The following is a 26,278-nucleotide window of genomic DNA, read 5'->3' on the forward strand; positions in this document are numbered from 1 at the left end:
ATTCCTTGGATTTGGCCACAAACAGACCACGATTTTACAAATACTTTGTTATTTGTAATTATCAAATAGTTTTGATGAACAGATTTGGGCTTACATTTTTTCCCCCCGACTGTTTATAGTGAGTATTCACTATTTGGACTCTGCTATTTGAGCTGTGAGATGAGCCACCTAAGTAATAATGCTATGATTTCCATGGAGCCATAGATATGCAGGCATCACCACAGCTCTTGATACTGGCTGTTGCAAATGTCATTGTGGTGCCAGGGAAAATGGAAAAATTGCAGCAGCCTGTGTTAATAGTCAAGAATCTTCAAAAACCCTAATTTTTTTGATTGGGGCAAATGATTGGGGCAAATGTTGTGTCTTTTACAGTGCACCATCAGCACTTAACTACTAAGGGACAAAGTAATACCACAACATTAGGATCTCTGCTTTAATGTACACAAGAGAAGAGATTCACAGTAGTAGGGACAGCACTGGCTCAACGCTGATAGCTGCTCCCGATATTTATGAAGCTGATCACCTATTTTCTGATGGTGATGCCAATCCATGCAATGGGACAAGGGAATACTCCGGATTGTCACACCTCAAGAATAATCAATCTACAGACCACTGACTATTGCTGGAAAATGGAACTTGCCCATTTCTCAAAGGCATGTCCTCCAAAAAGAGGCTATTTGCAAAATATACACCAAGTCCTTGGCCCTACTCTAGCTGTCTTGCACTGCTCCAGCAACACAAAGCAGCATTAATCCATTTTAACTGGTCCCTCGAGGATTCCATATGCACAGGGGAATCCTCAGGTGCTCTGGAGCTATTGTAGTGGCTCCTATAACATTCCCTCACTCGGATGCTCCTCGCCATCTATTGGCATGGGGCATAGATTCAGAGATATTTAAGGCCAGAGGGACTATTATGATCATGTAGTCTGACTTCCACTATGAAGAAGTCCATAGGATTTCACTCAATAATTCCTGCAATTGAGAGAATTATTCTTCCCTACTACTTAAGTGAAAGCTGTTGAGACCAATAATCTACAGTTAATGTGACTAACTGGTAGTCAGATGGCCCCAGGACTGGAAGGAGGGGCAAAATGATTACTTAAATCCACTTTTGCAGCCTACCTCATAAACTGCCAAGCATTGCACCTTAGAATCTGGGCCCTTATTAGGCTTGTCCAAGTGTGAGGAAACTCGTTCTCAACCTTTTGTTTATTTGCTAGCCTACATGCTTGTCTGTCCAAAATTTCATTATATAACTGATAAGCTGTAGAATAATAGAACAAGAGGACTTGCAAGGACCTGGAGAGGTCATTTAGTCCAGTCCTCTGCGCTCATGACAGGACTAAGTATTATCTAGAACATCCCTGACAGGTGTTTGTCTAACCTGCTCTTAGAAATCTCCACTGATGGAGATTCCACAACCTCCGAAGCAATTTACTCCAGTGCTTACCCACCCTGACAGTTAAGATGTTTTTCCTAATGTCCAACCTAAACCTTGCTTGCTACAATTTAAGCCCATTGCTTCTTGTCCCATCTTCAAAGGTTAAGGAGACCAATTTTTCCTCCCTCCTCCTTGTAACAACCTTTTATGTACTTGAAAACTTGTTATCATGCCCCTTTCAGTCTTCTCTTCTCCAGACTCAACAAACCCAATTTTTTAAATCTTCCCTCACAGGTCATGTTTTGTAGACCTTTAATCATTTTTGTTGCTCTTTTCAGGACTTTCTCCAATTTGTCCACATATTTCCTGAAATGTAGCACCCAGAACTGGACACAATACTCCAGCTGAGGCCTAATCGGCATGGACTAGAGGAGAAGAATTACTGCGTGTCCTGCTTATAACACTTCTGCTAATACATCCTAGAAGATATTTGCTTTTTTTGCAATAGTGTTACACTACTGACTCATATTTAGTTTATGATCCACTATGACCCCCAGATTTCTGCCAGGGGGAAGTCAGGAACGCAGCTGCAGAGACATGCCTGGGAAAGGCACCAGCAGCTAGCAATCCCGCTTATCCCTACTAACTGGCACCTAGAGCAGGGAAGTGAGACTAGGCTGTCGGCCCAGCTCTCTGCCAGAGGGGATGTGGGGAAGCAGTTCTGTGCCTTCTGTCCCGCAGCCACAATTACCTGCTCAGGTACATGTCTGGGCTAGCCTGCCTGAGTGCCACTGCCTGGGGTGAGCAAAGGGAGCTTGGGGAGTCGGAGCAATGGGAAGGGGGTCCTGAGGGCACTGGGGATGGGATGAGAGACTAGGGGAGGCAGCAAGGGTCTGGGGGAGGCAGCAGGGGCCAGAAGCCATAGGGATGGGTGGGGAGGCCAGGGCGGTTATGTGGGCATCTGGGGGAAGCAGCAGGACCAATGGGGGATGGGGGGGAGGATTATGTGGGTGGCCAGAGGAGGGTGTCTGGGGGATGGAAGGGATATGTTGGGAGGCAGTGGGTGTCAGGGGGAAGGGGTGGATGGATGGGATGCTGGGGAGGCAGCCATGGAGAGTGGGAGGAGGCAGCGGGGGCCGGGGGAATGGATGGGAATAGAGGGGGACCCCTTCCCCTTAATAACTGTTCTCACATGACTAACTTTTATAGGCAGTGTGGCATTTGCAAATGTGTTCATTAGGCCTGGGAATTTTCTTATGCTTTTTTCCTAGTTTTTCTGAAAAGTGGTTTGAGGACAATTTACATTTAAACTGATTTAATTTACTAATGTTCCCAGTATTAGCTTTGCACAATGGCAAAAAGACAATTAAGTCTGGAATTTTTTTACATGAAGAAAGCTAAAATCACCACCACCAAGTATATCAAGAACTGAACCTGACTCTTCTGGAGTTCAGAATTATGTTTACAGCGGCAACGAGCATTACAGTGAGACTCTGGATTCCAAACCAAATATTCATACAGAGACTAGTGCAGCTTTCCATAAAGAGACCCTTGCTTTGGAACAGATGCAGCTTTAGAATATATTGAAGAAGGCCCATATCAGCCTGTAATTGATTTTCCAGCCAGTGCCTGTAGGAACAAAACCAGAAAATTCAGAAAAGTGTGGTACAATGACTATAAAAGGCATGAATACAGTGTCCGTGATGACAAAGCTTTCTGCTTTTCTTGTTGAACATTTGGCAATGGGCCAGATAGTGAACCAGCTTTGTGCATTACTGGTTTTAAAACATGGAAAAAAAACAAATGAAAATTTTTGCAAACATTTGAAGTATGAATCCCATCTAGAAGCTGTTGCTAAAAGAAAGGATAGGTTGCAGTCCTGCAAAACAGGGAGTGTTGCATCCCAGCCTGACAATCAAAAAAACAGAAGTAGTGGAGGACAACCGAACATATTTAGAAACTGTAATAGAGAGTACTTTATTTTGTGCTCACCAGCATCTACCTTTGAAGGGACGGGATGAGGGAATGGATTCCACAAATCAAGGCAATTTGCGGAAACTGATGTATCCGTATAGTACAGACAATGAACTGATTCAACGATTTATGGTTAACCAACAGAAATACTTCTATCTACAGAGCGCGCATCAGAATGAAATAATGGAGATTGAATCTAGCACTTGTGAAGCCATAATCATAACGGAAGTCAAAGAAGTTGGAGTGTTTTCCATCATTGCAGATGGAACAATGGATCGGTCAAAACATGAACAAGTTGTGCTCATAGCATGTTACATCAACCAGACATTTGAAATACAAGAGCAGTTGATTGGCTTCTACAAGCCTGCAGACGGATGGTGCTTCACTTGCCACGTTGATCAAGAGTACCTTATCAGAGCTGAAATATCAAGTCCTGTAGCTAACAGACCAATGATATGATGGAACCGTCAGGATGAGAGGATCCTATAAAGGTGTGGCCACATGGATATTTAGTAAGCTAGAGGATTTTCGCTATGTTCACTGCTATGCTCATATATTAAATCTGTGTGTAATGGACATAGTTTCCTGAATTCCAGTTGTCCGAAATGCTTTCAGAATTCTCCAGGCTCTACAAACTTGCATTGAAGTAACTGCAAAAATGATTTCAGAAAATATTTTTTTACAGGCAGGGGGGCAACAACTCTTAAAATCAGTCAGTGACACTCAGTGGTGAACTGGAGCTGGTTCGCACCGGTTCGCTAGAACCTGTTGTTAAATTTAGAAGCCCTTTTAGAACCAGTTGTTCCGCAAGGGAGAACCGGTTTTAAAAGGGCTTCTAAATTGAACCGGCGAAAAGTGGCGCCAATTCCACGGGTGCTCCACTCCTGGAGCACCCAAGGGGAAAATTTGGTGGGTGCAGAGCACCCACCAGCAGCTCTCCGCCCCACCCCCACCCCCAGCTCACCTCACCTCTGCTCCACCTCCTCCCCTGAACGTGCCGCGCTGCTCTGCTTCTCCGCCCCCCCCAGGCTTCCCGCGAATCAACTGTTCGCGCGGGAAGCCGGGGTGGGCTGAGAAGCAAAGGCGGCTTCCCGCTCAGGCCCAGGGAAGCAGAGCGGAGGTGAGCTAGGGCGGGACGGGGCGCGAGGAGGGCCGCCTGCGCCGCAGCAGGTAACCCGGCCGGGGGTGGGGGGGAGGATGGGGGGAGGCGTGCAGGGGAACCGCTCCCCGCCCCAGCTCACCTCCGCCACCCTCGGCCTGAGCGGGAAGCCGCGGCCTACTTCTCAGTCCTCTCTGGCTTCCCACCGAACAGCTGATTTACGGGAAGCCGGGGCGCAGAGAAGCAGAGCGGGGCTGCGCATTCGGGGGAGGAGACGGAGCGGAGTGGTGAGCTGGGGCCGGGCGCAGGGTGGGGAGCTGCCAAGCACCCACCAATTTTCCCTGTGGTGCTCCAGCCGTGGAGAACCCAGGGAGTCGGCGCCTAAGGTGCCACTTTTGATGTGATCAGTGGGGGAGCGGCCGCTCCCCCTGCTCCCCCCACAGCTTCGCTACTCCGACCCTAGGAGCCAGAGGGACCTGCCGGATGCTTCCTGGGAGCTGCCCCAGGTAAGCACCGCTGGGACTCCCCACCTCAACCCCCGGCAGGTGCCTCTGGCTCTTAAGGGTGGGGTGGGCACCCACTATGCTGGCCCATGAGACCCTCCTGCCCAGTTCTGGGGGCAGTCAGGGGAGGGGGGTGGATGGGGCAGGAGTCCCGGGGGGCGGGGGTGGGCAACGACCCCCTCGTGGGGCGAGGGGGGAACCCGTTGTTAAGATTTTGGCAGCTCATCACTGGTGACACTCTTTAGAGCTGTCGAGTTGAGGCTACCGGAGATGTTTTGGAAAATATCGAAGAAATAGTTCAAGCTCTGAATGAAATTGCACACGGGGGTTTGAAAGCTGAACTTGAAGCTTCTACATTTCTCAGAAATGTGCAATACTTCAATTTTCTGTACTTCATGTTTTTTATGCAGACAGTTTGCTAATACAAACCACCTATCTAAACTTCCTCACTCAAAAGACTTTACATACACAGCTATAGTGATGGCTGAATTCAGACACTGTGGATTTAAAGAAATGATTCTGCATCTCTAACCTTTAATCACATTAATGAACTGTGCCAGAAAAAAATGTTACCCTGGCCCTTGTGTGCCTCACAAAGGGGTTATTCCCACAAAACTGGGAGGTGCTGAAAAGTTCTCTTTTGGGAAACCCCAGGACTATTATTAGGAGTGAAATATTGTACCGAACTCTGGATATCCTTATTAAGGAGGTAGAAGGCCGCTTTTCTGAGAATGACCTGTTCATTTAAGTTCCTTGCAGACATTCTCTCTTCCGAGAGCCCATCAAATGAAAGTGTAGGTGCTATTTCCACCACTTACAGTATTGATCAAAATGATCTGAACTCTGGAATCAAATTTTTTTCCCGGATGCTCAAAGATGGCAACACAGACAAGAGTAATGAGAAAGAGGAGCCTACTCAGCTCAAAAAAAAGACAATTCTTTTGTGAAATGGCACTGTGAGACACCCTCCCAAATCTGCTGAAACTCTACATTCTTTACTTAACTATCTCAGTGACTACAGAATCAGCTGAGAGAAGCTTTTCTTCCTTGCAGCAACTGAAAACTTACCTGAGGACTACAATGCTTGTGTTTCTAACTTGGCAATATTACAGATCAAAGAGGACAAGCTGTTAACATAAAGGACGTTATTACAAGGTTCGCAAGCAGAAAGGACCCTTGCTTACAATTCTTTTGACAAGATACGGTCTTTATTTTTAAAGTATTTACATTTGGTATTGCTTAATGGTTAGTTGTCACAAGAGTATGATCATGCATGGAGAGAAAATCAGAACAGTACCCACTGTGAAAAATAGCTGGATTTGCTAACAGTAATAATTTTAAAAGCACATTGTTTATGATTTACATTTCAGTCCTTTTTTGAGTACACCACTCACAAGAATAAAGATATATTAGGATTAGGGCATATTTTTGTTAAAGCATTCCGTATTGGAAGTAGTAAGGTGGCATATATTTATTATGAATGGAAAGTTAGCACCTGACAACCCTGAAACAGGAAGTTACTCTGTTTTCTTTCAGATTAAGAACACCAGTTAGTCGTCTCAATAATACTGTGGTGCAGTCGTCGTGGTGTGTTTTTTTGCAAAAGCCTGCTATGTTAATAAACTACAATATTAATAAACCTGTTTCAACAACATCTAAATTACACTTGCCAGCGATGTGCAGTAACAACTGCATTTTTATATTTTATCTGAAGTCATTTATCTAATAATTTATACCCAAGAGATTTGGGTACTTAAAACCTAACGGGTACCTATGCCAACCTCTACACAAAACACGTATTTTAAAAAAAAATTTTTTTTAGTATGGGAAAGAAATGCAATTATGCAAACACTGTTACTTCGATCCAAACAGTGTTTTTATTAAAATAAATATGGATTATTTTTCAATCAAACCTTGGTTTGCTTGTAATAATAAAGCTGTATGCAGTTGTGGTGGGATTATATTTTTCACTTTATTCTAAGTTAGGAGTGGGCACACCAAAGAAGCAAATGACAGAATGCATAAGAATTTTTGTGAGCGCTCTTTTTTTTTTTTTTAAAGACTCTTGATTCACGTATGAATTGGTCTTAACGCTTAACCATATACTAGGACAACTTTTTTAAAGATTTTTAATGCACATATGAATCATACAACAGTTTTCTTCATCTGTAATTCTGTTTTAGAACTGCTCCATCTGCTATTACATGTCATAAAACATGACAGCAAAAGTAGCACTGGAAACCAAAACTCCTTTGTCTCTTGAGTACCTGCCTTGAACCTTGCTGCAAACCACCATAATCTCTAAATTGTGCCCCCCACTATCAGCAGTTACCAGTTGCCTATGTTTGTCCTTATTGAACTTCATCCTATTTACTTCAGACCATTTCTCCAGTTTGTCCAGATCATTTTGAATTTTAATCCTGTCCTCCAAAGCACTTGCAACCCATCCCGGGTTGGTATCATCCATAAACTTTATGAGTGTCCTCTCTATGCCATTATCTAAATCACTGATGAAGATATTGAACAGAACCGGACCCAGAACTAATCCCTGCAGGATCTAACTCAAGAGGCCCTTCCAGCTTGACTGTGAACCACTGATAACTACTCTCTGGAAACAGTTTTCCAGCCAATTATGCACCCATGTTATAGGAGCTCCATCTAGGCTGTATTTCCCCAGTTTGTTTATGAGAAGGTCATGAGAGACAGCATCAAAAGCCTTACTAAAGTCAACATATACCACCACACTCACTGCTTCCTCCCTATCCACAAGGCCTGTTACCCTGTCAAAGAAAGTTACTAGGTTGGTTTGACATGATTTGTTCTTGACAAATCCATGCTGAAATTGATTGCTTAATTATTTGTTCTGAGTATTGAAGTATTATCAATTGTAAGCAGAATTTCTCCTTTTAAATTGAGTGCCAAGTATTCTATTAGGGCTCAGGAGGCTTAAAAAACTCAACATCAAAGAACAAATTGTTCCCATGTTAATAAAATAATAATAATAATTAATAAAAGTATTATTCCTGGCAGTAAAGTGTCATTTCTATATACTCTGACATAGCAAACCATCTTTTAGAAAAATCTTACATCCGATCTTGCTTCCTATTTATCCCCTCCATTTCCAACTCTTGCTCTCATTATGTGTGCATGCACACATCTCTCTCTGACATCAATGTTCACAGCAGAGCTTTCTTACACTGTTATGAAAAATAATACTCTCCCACTTACATGGTTTATCCTGATTTATGTTATGAATGCTTCAATTACACAACTCAGTGTCTGTTGCTGTTTGCTAGTGATTTTATTGAACGTATCAACCTCCGTCGCTTCAATATGTTCCAGCAGATGCCACACATAAAATACTTTTTTTATTTTAAGCCCTAGTTTCACATTGCCCAACTATCAAAATATTGGTCTTGCCAGTGTTACAGTGTATTTCTGTCTGTAATTATTAAAATCTCTTCCATGACAACCTGATAAAAGGTGGGCCACATTCCTACACTATTCAGCTTTTACGTGATACAAATCGTAACAAATATGCCAACCAGGACCATCATACCTGCCTATTCTGACTTTACAAAAATAAATAACTGAGCTCGGCAAGGTTATTTTTCTAATGAGCAGATAATGGTTTTAATAAAACAGACCTCCTCTTTATTTCTGTTTCTTCTTCCCATTCCAGTTTCCTTCTTATCCTTCTAAGTGATTCAGACACTTTTCTTTGATTACATACAGCTGCAGTCCCTGCTTAGGTCACTGTTGCTGCAAATGCTGAAGAGAAAACATGGAGAACAATGCCAATACATGAGTGGTGAGAGGTTCTATGCAATGTTATGCACTGCAATTGACCTCTTTTATGGCAGAGCTTGAACACAATTACTTTCTGAATGAGTTAGTTGAATGGGAAAATAGATTCATGTTTGCTAAATTCCTCTGGAGGGATGCAATTCAACTGTAATGATGTCTTTTTTTTTTTTGTTCTTTGTACATAAATGTTTGTGGAGTGCCTGCTATCTGTTCGCACACAGGTGTTCTTCATGTATTGCATAAGCATACTTGCATGATCACTTTGTACACAAAAAATATGTTGTTGTGACTAATTCTCAATCTGGGGTCCATCTATGAAGCCAGATATAACCACTTAGGTGTTGAAGAGAGGAGAGGAGAGGAGAGGGGGAATTGGGCAGGGAAGAGGGAAGCACTTTAGAGATCAGAGAGAGATACCAGGCTTAGAAAACATTGGAACATTTTCAGTCTTTTCCTGTGCTCTCTGCAAAAGACAGAACAGCCTTCTGTTTATATAGTTTAGGTCATCCAATCAGGAAACAAACAATACCATGTCACCTAGGTGACCAATTGTAAACAATGAGTAATCATAGCACTTAATACTCAAGATAATCCATAGGTTGTAATTTGCTCAAATGATACAAAGAGCTATGATTAATGAACAAATATGGGGAAATTATTAATTTGTAATAGTTGGCAAAAGAAAATGAATTAATTAATTTATTAATCTACATTAATCTAAAAAATTGTTCTTTACAAATAGTTCACACAGCTCTGACACTGAAGTTTTGAACTCCATTTCAAAGTAACTGTTCTGATGAGTCAGTCTAAAATGTAAAAAAGCTAAATATAATTACGGTTGGCACTAAAGCTTTCTTCCACCTTATGAAGACACATGTATGGAATGTCCAAAACAATGATCTAATCTTGCAGCATACCAGGGAAAAAATTCCAGTTGTTCACAGTAAAGGTACAATACCCAATACTCCTACTGAAGCCTGAACGCTGTAAGATGGTGAACCTCACAAATGTTCAGATAGGGTAGGTGATGTTTTCAGAATGGTGAAGAAAGAGAAATGTTCACACCAAACTAAATACACAGAAGAAACTGAGCTAGTGATGTGGTACAAATTAGTGATCTGTTACGAAGCCTCTGCATTTTTACTCCAGTTCAAATTTGAGGCCCATGGTTATACCTGCATTTATTAAGATAGTAACATGCAACAGGATGCTACTTAAAGGCTCTAAGTTTTCAGATGCAATCTCTAATATTCTGAGTACCATTACAGGCATCCATGCCAATGAGGCTGCAGGTCAGGAAAGGGGAGATTGTCCTCCCCGTGGACTGCATGCTGATCTCCCACTTCCTTTGCAGAAGTGAGAGAAACCAGCCACCTCTGCATCACCTGCACAGGGAGGACAGGTTAGGCCTGAGGCTGGAGGGAGGAGTGCACAATGCACATTATGTTCCCACACTGGGCAACCAATGAGGAATCTGTGCAAAAGGTAAGGTTCAAGGAACTTTTAAGATTGAACTTCAGCCAGCCAATCTAGCTTAGGGCTCTGGCATTACATCTTCTTCAGCGAGGTAGAACGCTCCCACTCGTAAATTACTTGACAGGGTTATGGAGACTGGGAAGTGGCATAGTGAAGGGAGAGTAGGGAAAACGTAGAAAAGAAATTGGCAAAATAATGAAAGAAACCTGTATTTGTCCAAATTCTTAGTGGTAGTTTCATTTCTTCAGAATGATTTAAGTTGTGGGAGGGGAAGTGCAGACATTTTCATGAATAATTCTGGAATGAACTATTGTGATGTGTGGGGCTACGTAGCTAGATCTCACCAGGGCAAAACCCCACCACCCCAATCTTGCTCCCACTGAACTCAACTGTAAAACGCCCATTCTCTTCCATGACAACAGCACTGAACATCTGGCAAACCTTTTTCCGAGCCGACTGTTTTGGGGCAAGTCTTTCCCAATGTTTTTGCTCCTGAGGATTGCTTCTGGTAACATTGAAATTAGACATTTAAATAAATAATAATTAAAATAGCCTGGCATTGAGTTTTGCTTTCAGGAGCAATTTTCCACCACAAACCTCTGGTTCAAAATTCTAATTGGTGTGGATTGTTTGCCAGTCAGCCACAATTTTGTTTGGCAAAAAAGAATGCAAGCAGAATAAACCAAAGAGTTTCATAGTGGTTAACTTGTTCCTTTGATCTTTTTTTTCCCCACCGAGCTATAGGATATTGTTTTATATGATCGCGTGCATAAAAATGTTATTCTTCAGACTGATTCCTCAAATATTAATTGAAATGGTAATAGCAAAAAGCACCACACAGCAGTAAAATTACATCTGTGTAGTTAGACGCATATCTGGTTTCAGTGTGTGTGTTTATTCTACAACTTGGCAATTTAAAATTAAAATCCACAGAAGAAACAGGCATTTGATTTGGTTTTACCCATTCCAAATATTTGCAAAGCCATGACTGAGTGAGTCACAATACCTACCACTATCCTCACTTTTTTGATTTTCGTGTCTTAATATGATGCATTATTCAGAGGTTGGGGCTGGGAGGCTAGCCATTCACCACGAGAGACTGATAAAGGACAACAATTCCATAAACTGACTTGGCTACAAGATCGAGCTGCTTAGCTGTGATTCGTTGGAGCCTAGTAACTAACCTCTTTATGGAAATTAGAGCCTGCTGCTACAGCCACAGTTTTCTGTCTCCTACCTCATGCACATATTTTTAGTAGACAAGGAACTGAATCTGGTTTGCCTTTTCAATCTTGCATGTGTACCAAGCAGGAAGAAGAGATTGGGAGCTGATCTCTTACAGCAGTAGGTACACAGCACAGACGTTGATTATCAGCTGTATGATTATGATTTTTTTTATTATCTAAATTTTATTGTTGTTAATACATAAAGAGAGTGCTCTGGAGGTCTGAGCCAAAGCTCACTGAAGTCAATTCAATCAGCCTTTAGATCAGGCCATAGAAGGAGACCCTGCCCCATTCTCTCACAAAAAAGAAAAAAATATGCAAAGGAATAGCAAAATACACAGCCTACTATACAAGAAAAAGTGGTATTCAAAAGACAAGAGCAATGTACAGAATGGAGCTGGATGACAGTCATTCCAAAGGCAAAATTATTATAGGCTATTATCTAGTTGTCTGGAGGGGCAGTGGACTAGCTGGCTGTGATGTTCTACTCAAAGTTAAACACAGACAGGAAACCGCATGTCTGATGCTGTAAAAATCGTTTGTCTTCCTTCCATGGCTAACCAGGCAATCAATCCAGCTGGGCTGTTTTCATTTAAAAGAAACACTAACCCACAAGAATAAAAAAGGAATGACAAAGCCTCAATTTTTTCCCCTTGGAGTTGTTTGTGTTTGTGAAAGGACTGGAAATGTTACAAATTGAAATTTTGTATTATTTTATTTTTCATCTGAACTACTCTCAGACGACAGGCAATTGCAGCATATAGCTTTCCCGGTTATGTACTTACAATGGGACCCTACCCACAGGGAAAGTGCTGAATCTACTTCTAAGAATGAAAGGAATTAGAGTAATAAGTCCAGATCCTCATTTGCACTAAGGCCCTTTTACACGACTCTGGCAATGTAAAGGGGCTGTAGTGTAAATGAGAATAAGGCATTCAACGCTGGATTTATGGAACGGTTATCATTATAACCATTAACAGAGAATACATGTTTGATACCCAAATTGCATTTAATTATATAACCCCAGGAGAAACCGTTCTAACATGACTAATTTATAACAAGTTAGCTAAAAGCCATAGGGGTGTATAGAAATCCTAGACAACTGATGGATGGTAAGATGGTTGTTACCTTTTCACTAGGAACACATTCGCTTCTCATCTAAATAAAATCAAGACGCTGATTAGTATTGGGGTCTGATTCTGCATTCTCTGTTCACGCGAGTGGTATCATTTACTTCAATTACTATATTGTGAGAGTAAGGATTACTCACCTAATAAAGCATAGAAGGAGTGAATCCTTATTGGCTACATGTAGGACATTTCAGAAATACAAGGACCTTCTTTAATGCATATATTTGAGCAACACGTGTACGTGCACAGCATGCAGTATTCACATGGAAAATGGATGCACAAAGCAAGCCTCATGTGCACCTGTAAGACTCCAAATTGTGTTTGAGGCTTGACAGTAAGTGAAATCATCATGGGGTCTGATCATTTGCTGTGGGAGAAATTAAATAGGGGTGTGTGTGTGTGTGTATGTTTTCAGGAACTGGTACAGTACCTGTAGCATCAACTGCTGCCATCCATGATGAAAACTTTGTTGCCATGCAGTTTGAGGCCTTGTCTACTCACAAACTTGCACCAATTTAATTAAACTGGTTTAGTTCAATTGGTTTGGTTCAACTGGTACAAAACCTGTGTGGACACACTTATTTTGGTTTAAGAGTGCTTGCTTTTGGTTCAGTTTAAATCTGTTCCTACTTGACTTCAGCTAAACCAAAATATGCATAAACAAGGGAACGATGAGTAGGAGTAGAAAGGTTATATTACCTCTGTATTTAGCTCTGGTGCAGCCACTACTTGAATACTATGTCCACTTCAGGTGTCCACAATTCAAGGGGGTGATTTGATCACAGTATATAAAGGGCCAGATTTTTAAAGATATTTAGGTGCCTGGTGGGCTTTTCAAATGCATCTGTTGCCTAACCCGAATTGAAATCAATGAGTTTAAGGTGCCTATTTGTTTTTGAAAACGCCTCAAGGTTTCTAAATAGCTTTAAAAATCTGGGTCTATGTATGTACCTACCCAAATTCAGACTGGAAATACGATGTACATTTTTAACAGTGAGGGTAATTAACCATTAAAACAATTTACCACAGATTTTCCACTATTGGCTATTTAAAAATCAAGATGGGATGTTTTTCTAAACGATATGCTCTCTAATTCAAATAGGAATTATTTTGGAGAGGTTCTATGGCCTGTGTTACACAGGAAATCAGACTAGATGTTCACAGTGGCCATAGAATCTATGGCTTGGTCTACACTTAAAACTTGTATTGTCGGTCAGGAGCGTGGAAAAAAACCACACTTCCTAGAGACATCACTGTGCCAAAAACCTTCTCCCCTTCCCCCGACCCTCACATAGATGCAGGTATACCTATACAGGAGTGTTTCTGTCAATGTAGCTAACACCATTCAAGGAGGTGGTGTTAAAACACCTTTTATTGGCATATGATGAGTCTACCCTCAGGGGTTATGCCAGCAGACTCTGTAGTGTAGACGTAGTCTATGAAAATATGCCTGATTTAAGCCAAAATAAGCGCGTCTAAATAGCCCTTTGCACCAGTTTAACAAAGGCCTGGTCTACACAGAGATTTTGTATTGGTATAACTATGTCAGCTGGGGGTATGTGTTTTTTTTTAACCAAAATAGTTACACCAGTACAACACTTAGTGCAGACATGGTTATACAACTATAAAGGGAATTTAGACTGGTACTGTTACTCCTTTTCCCATATACAAATAGCTATACCGGTATAAAGCACCTGTACACTAATATAAATGTGTCTACACTTAACAGTTAAGGGCATGCCTACACTTACAGATGTAGAGCGCTGTGAGTTAAACCAGCCTTCGGAGACTGCAGCAGGGAAAGCGCCGCAGCGTGTTCACACTGTCAGCTCCAAGCGCACTGGCGTGGCCACATTTGCAGCGGGATTGGGAGCGGTGCATTATAGGCAGCTATCCCACAGAGCACATCTTCCTATTCTGGCGCTGTGGCTTGGGGGGTAGGAGTGCGGGGCATTCTGGGTCCTGTCCCAACGCCCTGTGATTTATCGCTTCGCATCCCAGCAGTCCCTGTGCTTCTGTCCACATTTGGTGCCATCTTTCAACATTTTTTGTACTGGGCGCTCTGTCTTCCCTTTTGGTCTGCGGGAATGGATCCTGAACTGCTGAGGAATATGCTGATGGGTCTCACCAGCATGTCACGAATTGCAGTCGAGTTACTCCTTAAGCTACAAACTAACAGTGAGGAGTCCGACAATGATGTCGACTCACATAACACATATGACACGAGATTGCTTGTGGCATACATGGACATGCTCACCACCGTGGAACGCCGCTTTTGGGCTCGGGAAACAAGCACTGAGTGGTGGGATCACAGTCATGCAAGTCTGGGATGTGGCTGCAGAACTTTTGGATGAGAAAAGCCACTTTCATGGGACTGTGTGCTGAGCTTGCCCCCACCCTGCGGTGCAAGAACACGAGATTGAGAGCTGCCCTGGCATGGGAGAAGCGGGTGGCTATTGCAATCTGGAAGCTGGCAACTCTAGACAGCTACCGATCAGTCGCTAACCAGTTTGGAGTGGGAAAGTCGACTGTTGGAATTGTGTTGATGCAGGTTTGCAGGGCCATTAACTGCATCCTGCTCAGAAAAACTGTGACTCTGTGTAACATGCATGACTTTATGGCTGGCTTTGCAGAAATGGGTTTCCCTAACTGCGGAGGGGCGATAGATGGGACGCATATTCCAATTCTGGCACCAGCCCACCTAGCCTCCGAGTACATAAATCGGAAGGGGTACTTCTCTATGGTTCTCCAGTTGCCTGTGGATCACCATGGGCATTTCATTGACATTAACACAAGCTGGTACGGAAAGGTGCATGACATATGCATCTTTTGGAACACTGGCCTGTTCAGAAAGCTGAAAGCCGAGACTTTCTTCCCAGACCAGAAGATCACCGTAGGGGAAGTCGAAATGCCCACTGTGATCCTTGGAGACCCCGCTTACCCTTTAATGCCGTGGCTCATGAAACCCTACACAGGGAGCCTTGACAGCAGCAAGGAGCAGTTTAACAACAGGTTGAGTCAGTGCAGAATGACTGTGGCGTGTGCTTTTGGCTGTTTAAAGGGCCGCTGCTGCTCTCTGTATGGGAAGCTGGACCTGGCCGATGACAACATCCCCACGGTTATATCCACGTGCTGTACCCTCCATAACATTTGTGAAGGGAAGGGTGAACGATTCACTCAGGCATGGAACTCGGAGGTTCAACACCTGGAGGCTGAATTTGAACAGCCAGAGAGCAGGGCTATTAGAGGGGCCCAGCGCGGTGCTGTAAGGATTAGGGATGCCTTGAGGGAGCAATTTGAGGCTGAAAGCCACCAGTAATGTTTGGTGCCCCGCACAGGAGTGAAGTGCAGTGGTTCCAGTGATAGTAGGAATCTGTGGTTGCTACGTATGATACACTGACTTGCAGTGCCTGTTGCTTTCATGGGCTACGGTATCTTTTACTTAATGCAATAATAAAGAATGTTTTCAAAGCCAAAAAATTCATTTATTGAAAAAAAACACAACTGCTTTGGAAACAGAAAGGGCATGACACATCTGTGCTGTTTGGGATGAGGAAAAGGGGTGGGATGGGAACGAGCCAATCACAGATTTGTGTATGTCCTGTTATCATACTCAGACTTCCTGTCTGGAGTGCTGTGCAATGAGTGCTGCACTTCTGCTGGCTAAAATGCATGGTGATGTGGGTTGAGTGCCGTGGGTAAGGGTCGTAGTTTGCAGGGCTGGGTGGTGAAGCTACAGGTGTTGGAGGCAACTGGATGTTGTGGAAAGTGGGTTGGCAGTGACATGGGGGCACAGGGAAAGAGTTTTGGGACAAGGGCTGCAGGTGGTGGTGGGCATGGAAGTGCTCCGCCTGCATTGCTATGAGCAACGTATCAAGTCCGCTTGGAACTCCATGATGCTTAGCAGCAACTCCGTGCTTTGGTGCCAGCGATCCACATTCTGCTAGTGTACCCTTCTTTCACTCTCCCGCCACTCCTGCACTTTTTGATTTTCATTAAGGGACTGCTGCATTACTTCATGCAGCATGGTCTCTTTGCTTCAACGCGGCTGCTTCCTGATTCTTTGGAGTCTTTCGGCCGGTGATAACAAAGACGGCTGGGATCTCAAGGTTGCAGCTGTAAAGCCAAAATGCAACACTTAACAGAGGCGGCATTGTTCACACCAGACAGAGCAATGATTCGGCTGTACTTAATGTCAAGCACAGTGTATACAATAACAGAAATTGCCCGTCCCAAAGTGAGCGCACATAACCCACAGGAGCCCCAAAATGGTGAACAAGCACACGGGCAAGGGGGACTGATTATTTCACGCCCGTACTGTCCTCTGGGGTTCTGTACCCTGGGGACAGCCAACAGCTGCAGGGGGCCCCTATACTGAACACTGTCCCCACATTTTCCACAGGATGAGTTCATCCTAGAAGGTATCTCGCCGCTGAGGGTTACCTGGGAAGCAAGGGAGGGTCTTCTACTACAATGCGGCTTCGGCCCTGGCCCATATGCAGCTTGCCTATGTGCAGCAATGGACCCCCAGCCCGTCATGACACAGCGTCACGGACTTGTTAGCCTTACTGGGACAAGGAGCACAGTAGCTCTGCCAAGGAACCTGTGCAAGCGGATTGCCCAGCTTCTGCATGAGACCTTTGAAGAGATCACTGAGGCTGATTACCGTGATGTGAGAGCACATCAACGCCCTATTTCGCATCTAGGCATGCGTGCAACCCTAACCCCCCTTGCCCCAAGAGTCCGCACGGAACAACTTCCTTCCCTGAATAAAAGCCACTTACTGAGCACCTCCTCTGCTGTTTGTTCTTCTGCAAGCACCGTCCGCTGCAACTGACTATCTTCCTCCTGGCTTGAAAACAGCTCCTGGCTGCATGCATCTAGGGATGCCAAGCTGTCCCACTCCTCCTCAGCACCCTGGCTCCCGCTTTCCTCCTCCTCTTGCCTTGTTGAACTGGGCTCTGAAGTGTCTATGTTGGTCTTTGGAGTGGAGGTGGGGTCGCCCCCAAGTATTGCATCCAGCTCTTTGTAGAAATGGCAGGTTGCAGGGGCAGCACCGGAGCAGCGGTTTGCCTGGCACGCTTTGCGGTACCCATTCCGCAGCTCCTTCACTTTAACCCTGCACTGCAGTGCATCCCGGTCATGGCCCCTTTCTATCATGTCCCTTGATATCTGCCCGAAGGGATCGTAATTCCTACGGCTGGAGCGCAGCTGGGACTGGACAGTGTCCTCCCCGCAAACACTGATGAGGTCCAGCACCTCGCCACTGCTCCATACTGGGGACTGCCTGGCGCGTGGAGCCATGGTGATCTGGAAAGATTCGCTGAGAGAACTCCACGCCTGGCTGAGCAAACAGGAAGGGGATTTTCAAAATTCCCAGAGAATTTAAAGGGTGGGTCTGACAGAGTTCAAAGTGATGACCAGAGTGGCTAGAACAGACATTGTGGGACACTTCTGAAGGCCAATCAGAGTGCATTAGTAGTCCAGGGCATCCACACTGGTGCTGTGGTGCTCCAGCCGGGGTGCAGCAAGTGTTACGCTTCTCGTGGAGGTGAATTACCAGGAGCGCTCCAGCTGCGGAGCCCAAGCACTCTACGTGCCTTGCCAGTGTGGACGCGTTCTGAGTTAGGGTGCCCGGGGCTGCTTTAATACACTCTAACTCGCAAGTGTAGTCAAGTCCTAACTAATCACTGTACTAAACCATAAAGGAGAACAATCTAAACACCACTAATGCTCTTGCTAAGCAAGACCAGACGCTCCAACCAACCTTCACAGTCGGTAAGGAGGAACTAAGAGGACATAGGGCTGGAGGCGCCTTATATACTGCCACATGAGCGTGGCACTCCAAATGGCGCCATAGCCGGTCCAACAGAGACCTCTAAGGCAAAAATCTCTGACAAATGTACACGTGGGCACACACACCTAGAATGGAATTGACATGAGTAAGCACTCGAAGAAGAGCTGTGCTTACACTAGGAGAGCTGCAGTACCCTGGGGAACTTGGGGAGGGATAGTGCCTTTAAGATGGTGTACCCTGGATCCTGTGGTGTGGCTAGTCCGCACTGCAAGGGGCTTGATGCAGTGGAGCCATGGCCCCCTTCCTCCTTTGGAAATATCCCCGCTTGGGGTTGTACATAGGGAGAAACCTTTGTGCTCCCAGAATGCAGGAGCTTTAATTGCTCGTGGTTATAGAAGTTATCCCTAGGATGGGGCAGGCATGCAAGAGTGACTCCTTGTGAGCTCTCCCCTCAGTCCCTGCCTAAGAACTACATACAGCCAACTTTGTCCATCTCCAACTCTGCCTCTGCCTGCAAAACAAAAGCAGAACTCATCCAGACCCAAGGATCTGGCTCCAGATTTCTCACTATATGGCATGGCATAACACTGAAATTTGGGATTTTAAATACCAAGTATGCAAAAATTCCATCTGTCCCCCGTGTCTTTCCCCCTCTCCCCCCCAAAAAAAAATTTGGAACAACTTTGAATAGCAAATAAATGAGAGGAAAATTACAAGCTCTTCAGACATTGCACAAATAGACAAAAAGGTAAAATTAGCTGCAAATATTACTGATTATGGATTATTTGATTATCTCCATGCATGAAATGGAATGCAAACTTAACAGAGAGCGACTTTAAGGAATGAAGTTATGGGTACTCCACAATGTAAGATTTCCCACTGGATGCGGTAGGATTGAACCTGAAAGCACTCTGGCTCAGGCATTGGGTGCAACCATCGGGGAGCCACAAATTCAATTTAATGAAATTTATGGAACTACATTGCTTCTTTGGATTCTCCTCAGTGGCTGAGGAGGCAGGATTTGCCCCAAGAGGAGGTTCTAGACCACAGGAAAGTCTTAGAAAACAACCCATGTTGCCTGGCAGCAGGAGGGACGGGAGAAGAGAAATTAAACTGACCTTCTGAAAAGATGATCTCATCATTACATTCTTCCTCTTTACAGGAGCACATGAACAGCAGTCCACCAGCTGCCTTCTTCTCTTTCATAACACAGGTTTTTGAGCCAGGGTCCTCCAATTTATGTTCAGAGACTGGCAGAGCAGGATCATGACATATTGTTTCTAAAGTTGTGTTTGCATCATTCTGTCTCCTAAAAATGAAAAGGAGAGTTAAAAACCAAAACCAAAAGGAGACAATCCTATCAAGAGAATAGTTACGACTCTTTCTGGGCAAAATTCACCCTGTTGTGAAAGTTAAGCTTATATAGTCTTACTGTAGCCTCATTGCACAGGGATGAATTTTACCTTCTGTGGGCTTGTCTACACTGCGGATTTGTGCACTGCAGCAGCTCTCTCGGTATATAACCAGGGGACTTCAACTGGAGCACAGTTAGGCCAGCACTGAATGCTTTTGAAAAAACAACACCCTAACAATTCAAACTAAAGTTAAACTGAACTGCTTGGAAACCCAAAACAGACTTGGTTCAAATTTGAGGCAAAGGTAAATCATCCTTTCATCTGAATTGGTTCAGTGCTGTGTCTTGTTTTTGTCTAGTTCCTGTTTCTTGAACTTCCACAGTTATCAAGTAAAATGTGCTAAGCACTGGATCCTCATTGCAGTCTCGTGGTGAAGAGATCCCTTTAAAAAAATCCACCCCCCCACAACATTGTTTCTGTGGTTATCAGCAAAGATGCCAAAAACCTTTGGAAAATTTTAATTAAAAAAAAGAATGATCTCTGCAAAATCTGTGGAATTTCAGGGTGTTTTCCCCCCTAAGATATTTTTAAAATACATACGCACTGCTGAAACTATAGGGCTGTTACAAACCAGTTAGCTCCACTGACTTCAACAGAAGTGACACCAATTTACACCAGCTGTGAATCTGGCCCATACTTTTGATGCTTTTTTGGTCCACCTCTAACATTTCATAATGCAACATAAGAGATGGGACTAGAAGGACAACTCAGTTGTATTTATTGATTCATTAAACTGGCTTGCCTTTGCTGTTTCTAAATACAGTTGCATTAACAATCCAGAGAACCTCAAACTGCACTGCAGCCACTTTGTAGCACACAGAACATTTATTTTACTCATCAGACACAGAATAGAACATTGCACTATTTCTACATTTGATGTGTCCATGTTCATTCATGCTGGGCACCTTTTCAAGTGAACGGATGTAACAAAGCCATGGGCCTCACAGGATATTTCTAATGATTGATCATTTTTTCACCTAGATGTTCCTAATTAGGCTTCAGCATTAACATTCAGTGACATATACGGAAGGTTTGCAAGTTTTCTATGCTGTTGCTTCTGCCTGGTTGTGAACTGAAAAAAAAGACAAGAATGTTTTGGTTTTCATTGTCAATGCTGGCTTCATGACTAGAAGGGCAAGAACCATTTAATTCTAAATATGAACTGAAAGCTTAGATTCATCAAACACCTCAGGAACGCATCACACGTCATTGAATTTTACATGCCCATGGTTTCTTTTGTCTCAGGTATAGTTAAATAATCTCCAAGAGTCACTATATTTAAACAGGAGATAGAAAAAAGGATTCCTTTATGTATACACTACTATACACGTAAAGCACTTCCACCCACACACTGTACATAAAGCTCCTGTGATAGGCACATATAATCTAAATGATAGCATCAGTTTGTTGTTTAATGGTTTAACTTGAAACGTTGCTTTCCTCCATTCACAACAGATAACACAACCATGATCTACTCTTAAGAGTCTCAAATCTGTTTCTACTTTCAGTGTGCTGTGGGTGGATGCAGTTTAATGGGCTGAGGAAAAACATAACTCTTTTTCAACAGCAGCATAAGCTGGAACAAAACTGGTCTAAAAAACAAAAACAAAACAAACACCAACCTTACACATTTCATATCCGAATTTTTGTTAACCTCAAGCAATTCTAGCACAGAGAAGAGTCAGGGGCAAGAGAATACAGTCTGTCATGGAGGCTGCACTTAGACTGAATGTTCCAGAAGAACGTTTTGAATGTCTTGGCAGTAAGAGCAACTTCTAAATGACAGAAGTAGACCTTCTTCTCCTAACCCATAAAAAAGAATGAACTTACCATACTGCTACACAGACTTCATTCTCCTTCTCACAGATGGAAGTGCGGTTGCAGTTGCTATTGCAGTGACCTTGCTGTGTGCAGGTTGTCACCTCCACATCACAGAATTTACACAGAGCATGCATTTTGTATCTATTTTCCTTCATTTGTTCCACAGGCAAGATACCATCAGCTGGAGGAGAGAGAGAAATAAAACACCGTCGTAACATCAGCATATCAGACTGCATTAGAGTTCATCACAATGGACAGTTTTACTATCAGTCACAACCCCCCCCCCCCCCCCCCCCAGTAAGTCAGGGATATCTCAAATTTGCCCAACTGGAAGATCACTCCAGCAACATGCCAGGAACCATTGGTGCTCTCTCAAGTCCTGGTTTTCCTCAGCTCCTGTTGACTTCAATGGAAGTGAAGGTGCTCTGTGCCAGGAAAGACTGAGCCCAGTTTGAGTTTCATTTGCATAAAAGAAGAAAGTTGCATCTACCCTTATTTTTAATACAGGGGTGAGCCAACAAGCATATGTTGCAACTTTGTTCTGAGCAGCTTGGCAACAGAGGATGATATAAGCACAGCATACTGGGAAAGGAGTGTACTTGGGAGACACCATCATAACTCTAACCCAGGGTGGACACTGTGGGCTTGTCTTCATTGCACTGTTACCTTGAGGTATAACTTGAGTGTTGTCCCTACTCTGATTCCTGTCCACATACAAAAATCCCTAGCTCGAGTTAAGTGGTGCGTTCAACTTGAGCCAGCTGGCCCTTTGGGGGCATAGGTTGAAGCATGAGTACTGATGATACTTGTGCTAGTAATGCAGGGAGGACTCATCTACTTTGTGCTGCTAATCCAATCATCTTGAGCGAACTCTGCAGTGAAAACATGCTGTAAAACTCTAAATTCCAGTTGACGCATAGGCTGAATTTCTGGCTACTGCTCCTTGACACAGTCACTGTTGGGATGGGTAGCAGTAAAGGAAGATGAGACAATTCATCCCATTGAGGCCCCAAGTATGATTTTCAGGAAGCATATTTTTAGTTCAAATACTATTTTGAGATCCCAACATGACTGCAAGGAACAGAAAATGCCTAGGTAGAGACATATTTACTTAAAATAATACGCAACTATCTGAGATGGAGAAGACTGACTATAATAGTTTCAATACAATTCACCCATAAAAGTATGTAGAGCCAATTTAAACAGATATCAGGTTTTACTGATTACAATGCTTTCATTGTAGCCACCTGTAGATGAAAACTATAGTAATTTGATGCTATATGTCCAAATGGTGTTAGTCAACATACAAGAGGAGATTGGAGATTCATAAAATTCCCACTCCTCCACAAGCACTACAATCAATATTGCCTCCCAGAATTTGGGAATATTTACCACGTTTAGAAACACTTTTCAATAAGAATTAAATATACGTGGCTGGATGCCAGAATAAAAAAGCACCGATGCTAAAATTTTCAGCAGATCTTTGCACCACTGTAAGGGGGTCAGAGTAAGGGGTCCCACACTCTTCCCTCCCTCAGCCAAGCAATGCCTCCTTTCTAAACACGCTGTGGATTTGACCCTATGGCTCTGGTCCTACTGCCATTAAGATCAATGGCAAAACTCCCACTGATTTTTAATAGTGCAGGAGAAAGCCCTATGTGCAGAGGAAAGGAAGGCATAAGCTGACTGGGAGTTTTCATTAGGGGAGAGCATGCTGGCAATATGTTACAAACTAGCTAGAATTTAGGTCTTAGATAAACATTCATCTTATTAATTACTTGTATTGCAATAACTCCTAAAGCTTGCAATTAGGATCAAAGCCCCATTGAGTGCTATACAAACACAAAGGAACAGTCTTCAGCAGCTCACAATCTAATCTAGTATAATACATCAAATCTATTAAAATTAGTCATTACAAATTTTTTGCTCATCTCTGTGTGTGACAGTGCATCTCACTTAAACATGCACTGTACCTTATTGGCACTATTTATTAGCTGGATTTAGAGTAGCTCCTAGATGTTCCAACTAAGATTAGAGCTCCCTTCTACTTGGGGCTGTACATACACACACTAAAAGTTACTCAATGACTCTAAAAGCCTATGATTTAAATAGGAAATAGGCAAGACCAAAAAGGAGGGAGAAAGGAAGTATTACTATCTCCATTTTACAGATGAGGAACTCAAGCACAGAGAGCTTAGGCACAGATTTTTAAAGGTATTTCAATGGGAGTTAGGTGCCTAAATACCTTTAAAAATCTGGCCCTAAAATGACTTGCCTGAAGTCTTACAGGAAGACTGTGGCAGAAACAAGAACTGGACTCTCTGTCAAGTCCAAGCCTTCACTGCAAGGCCATCCTTCCTCACACATGATACAAAAATGCTCCAACTTCAGAGCTCGCATTTTAGGGCATGTCTCATGGTACTGTTTTTTTTTTTGTTTGTTTGTTTTTTGAGATATAACTTCAGCATTGCCTCTAACCTGACTTCTGTTCACATACAAAAGCTCTAGCTTGAGTTAAGTGGTGCATTAAACTTGAGCCAGCTGGTCCATCAGGGAGCGTGGGTTAAAATCTTGAGTGTTTCTGATGCTGGAGCTAGGAATGCAGTGCTGACGCAGCTACCCTGTGCTCCTATTACACACACTGTGTGCTGCATGAGTGTTGTTCTCTCACTTTAGCTAGGCTAACTTGGATTGTAGACAGAGCTAACACTGCAGTGAAGACAAGCCTTTAGATAAGCTGTTTCAAATACACAGTGTTTGATGACAGCCAAGCTTCTGCTAAGATTCACCCCCTGTAACAAACCAATGACAATGTCTCTGGATTCACCCCAAGAAGGGAATCTCCATTCTAAGCCACTTGATTTAGAACAATCAGTTTGGGGGAAGCAGCCCATTTTAAAGTACAGTACATAGCAAGGGCACAAATCTAAAACAAGAGAGAGTCCTAGGCTATGATTCAGTTGTTAGTGAGAAATCAAAGGAAGAATTCTGGATAGTCAATGTTAGCTCAATTCAGGAGCCAAAAAAAAAAAAAAGGGGGGGGGGGAGTTAGGACATCCAGTCTGACTTCACTTTGAATTTTCCTTGAAAAGGATGGTGATAGAATCTAGGAGTTCAGTACCTCAGTCACTATTCCCCATACCATTCCACCCAGACAGATGCAATGGGAACAGATGGGGCAAGGGGCAGACATATTCCTATTCAAGTAGAGGCTGGTTTGAAGTGTTGGCCCTTAAAGACGGACTATGTTTTTCTTGATATTGTTATGCAGCTCTAGCAGGTGTCTACGTGCCATTCATTGCTTTAGTTCTGCTTTGGCTACCCTGAAGGCTCAGACTGAAGTTTGACTTTCCCCAATCGAGCATTTATTGATATGTTGAAATCAAATTGGTGACTTTTAAACTGTGCAAAGGACATGAACCAAAATCTGTATCCAGATGCAAACTTGGCCTCTAGCATGCCTCCCTCTCTCCTCTTAACCGGCCATACCAAACCCCTGGATGTGAACACACCCAAAACTCCAGAAAAGTTCAGATCTGCTTCCAAGCTATGTAGCTCAGGGCTGTCTCCAACAAGTTTGCACACTGGTTGTAGGATGAAACATTGGTAGGGATCTCCTCGATGGGAATGCATTGGTCACTCTCTCCGTGCTGTACATCACTCGACTTACTCGACTGCACCATTCCCCTGTTCACGCTGTTACAGTCAACATCCTAAGGGTTTCTTGTATTCAGTTGAGCAAACACAGTCATTTGGCCTTTTTAAAGCAGAAACGGCCTCTAATTTTGCATGAATGAAACTGCCCATGTAACTAGTATTTGCACACATGTAAACTAGTATTTGCGCACAAAAAATTAGAGACTATGCTGAAGCCATTCTAAAAGTTGTTTTCAAGGCAAGTATAATCTCATATGATCCTGTAATGTTTCTCTTATTTAGACTCACAGATTTAAAGGACCAGATTTTGTCTCTCCCTTGTATTTTTGCCCTCCAAATAGGTCCAAAACAAGGGGTAGCGTTTACTTGGCCTCCTGTATTCTAATTGTCCCTGGTTCTTTCAACAGACCCAATACAGCACCGATCACTCATGACATAAACACGTGGCTATAGGTAGAGACGGAAATTCAGATTAAAATACATGGACCATACCTATCGATCCCTAGGTCTGACCTGGGACAATCCCTTCACAGCTCAAGACATGAAAGGCCTTAGAAATATCAGTGCTGTGTGTTTTGGGGAGCAAGAATCGTGGAATAACAATTTTACCCCTTGGCTCACTTCCCAGCTGCGGCTTTCCAGGCACACACATGCAGTACACCTCACCCAAAGTCTATTGGCTGTTTTCACATTGTTTGCATTGTGTCTCTCATGTGTGAGCGTCTAACTTTCACTGAGACCTCAAGCTATAGTTTATGTTCCTTTTATTTGTTGAGTATTGTGAGCTAATAGTAGGATTGTGAAAAGCGCACAAAATGTAAACAAAACTAAAACTAACATGCTTTTTTTTTGTGGAATATCTACATTGAAAACCTCACTCGGGCCTCAGGGAAGACTTTTAAAGCATTGGCAAACTCATCCTGCTCATAACTCATGAAGTATAATTGCTGCCATTTCTCTTCTCTCATTCTTTATTACTTAGGATTTAGA

General features: G+C 43.3%; 1 protein-coding gene across 3 annotated transcripts in view; it reads right to left on the reverse strand.

The window, feature by feature from the left end:
- TGFBR2 (transforming growth factor beta receptor 2) overlaps positions 1-26,278 on the reverse strand; it is a 78,942-nt gene that overhangs the window by 25,742 nt on the left and 26,922 nt on the right. For all 3 annotated transcript variants that reach the window (XM_073333374.1, XM_073333373.1, XM_073333375.1), the window contains 2 exons: positions 21,641-21,812; positions 19,514-19,704 (listed from right to left, as the gene is read on the reverse strand). In XM_073333374.1, coding sequence (XP_073189475.1) covers positions 19,514-19,704; positions 21,641-21,812 — 363 coding nt within the window. The remainder of the gene's footprint in view (positions 1-19,513; positions 19,705-21,640; positions 21,813-26,278) is intronic.

The sequence above is a fragment of the Lepidochelys kempii genome, chromosome 2, assembly GCF_965140265.1.
Source record: "Lepidochelys kempii isolate rLepKem1 chromosome 2, rLepKem1.hap2, whole genome shotgun sequence".
In the NCBI taxonomy this organism is placed as follows: Eukaryota; Metazoa; Chordata; order Testudines; family Cheloniidae; genus Lepidochelys; species Lepidochelys kempii.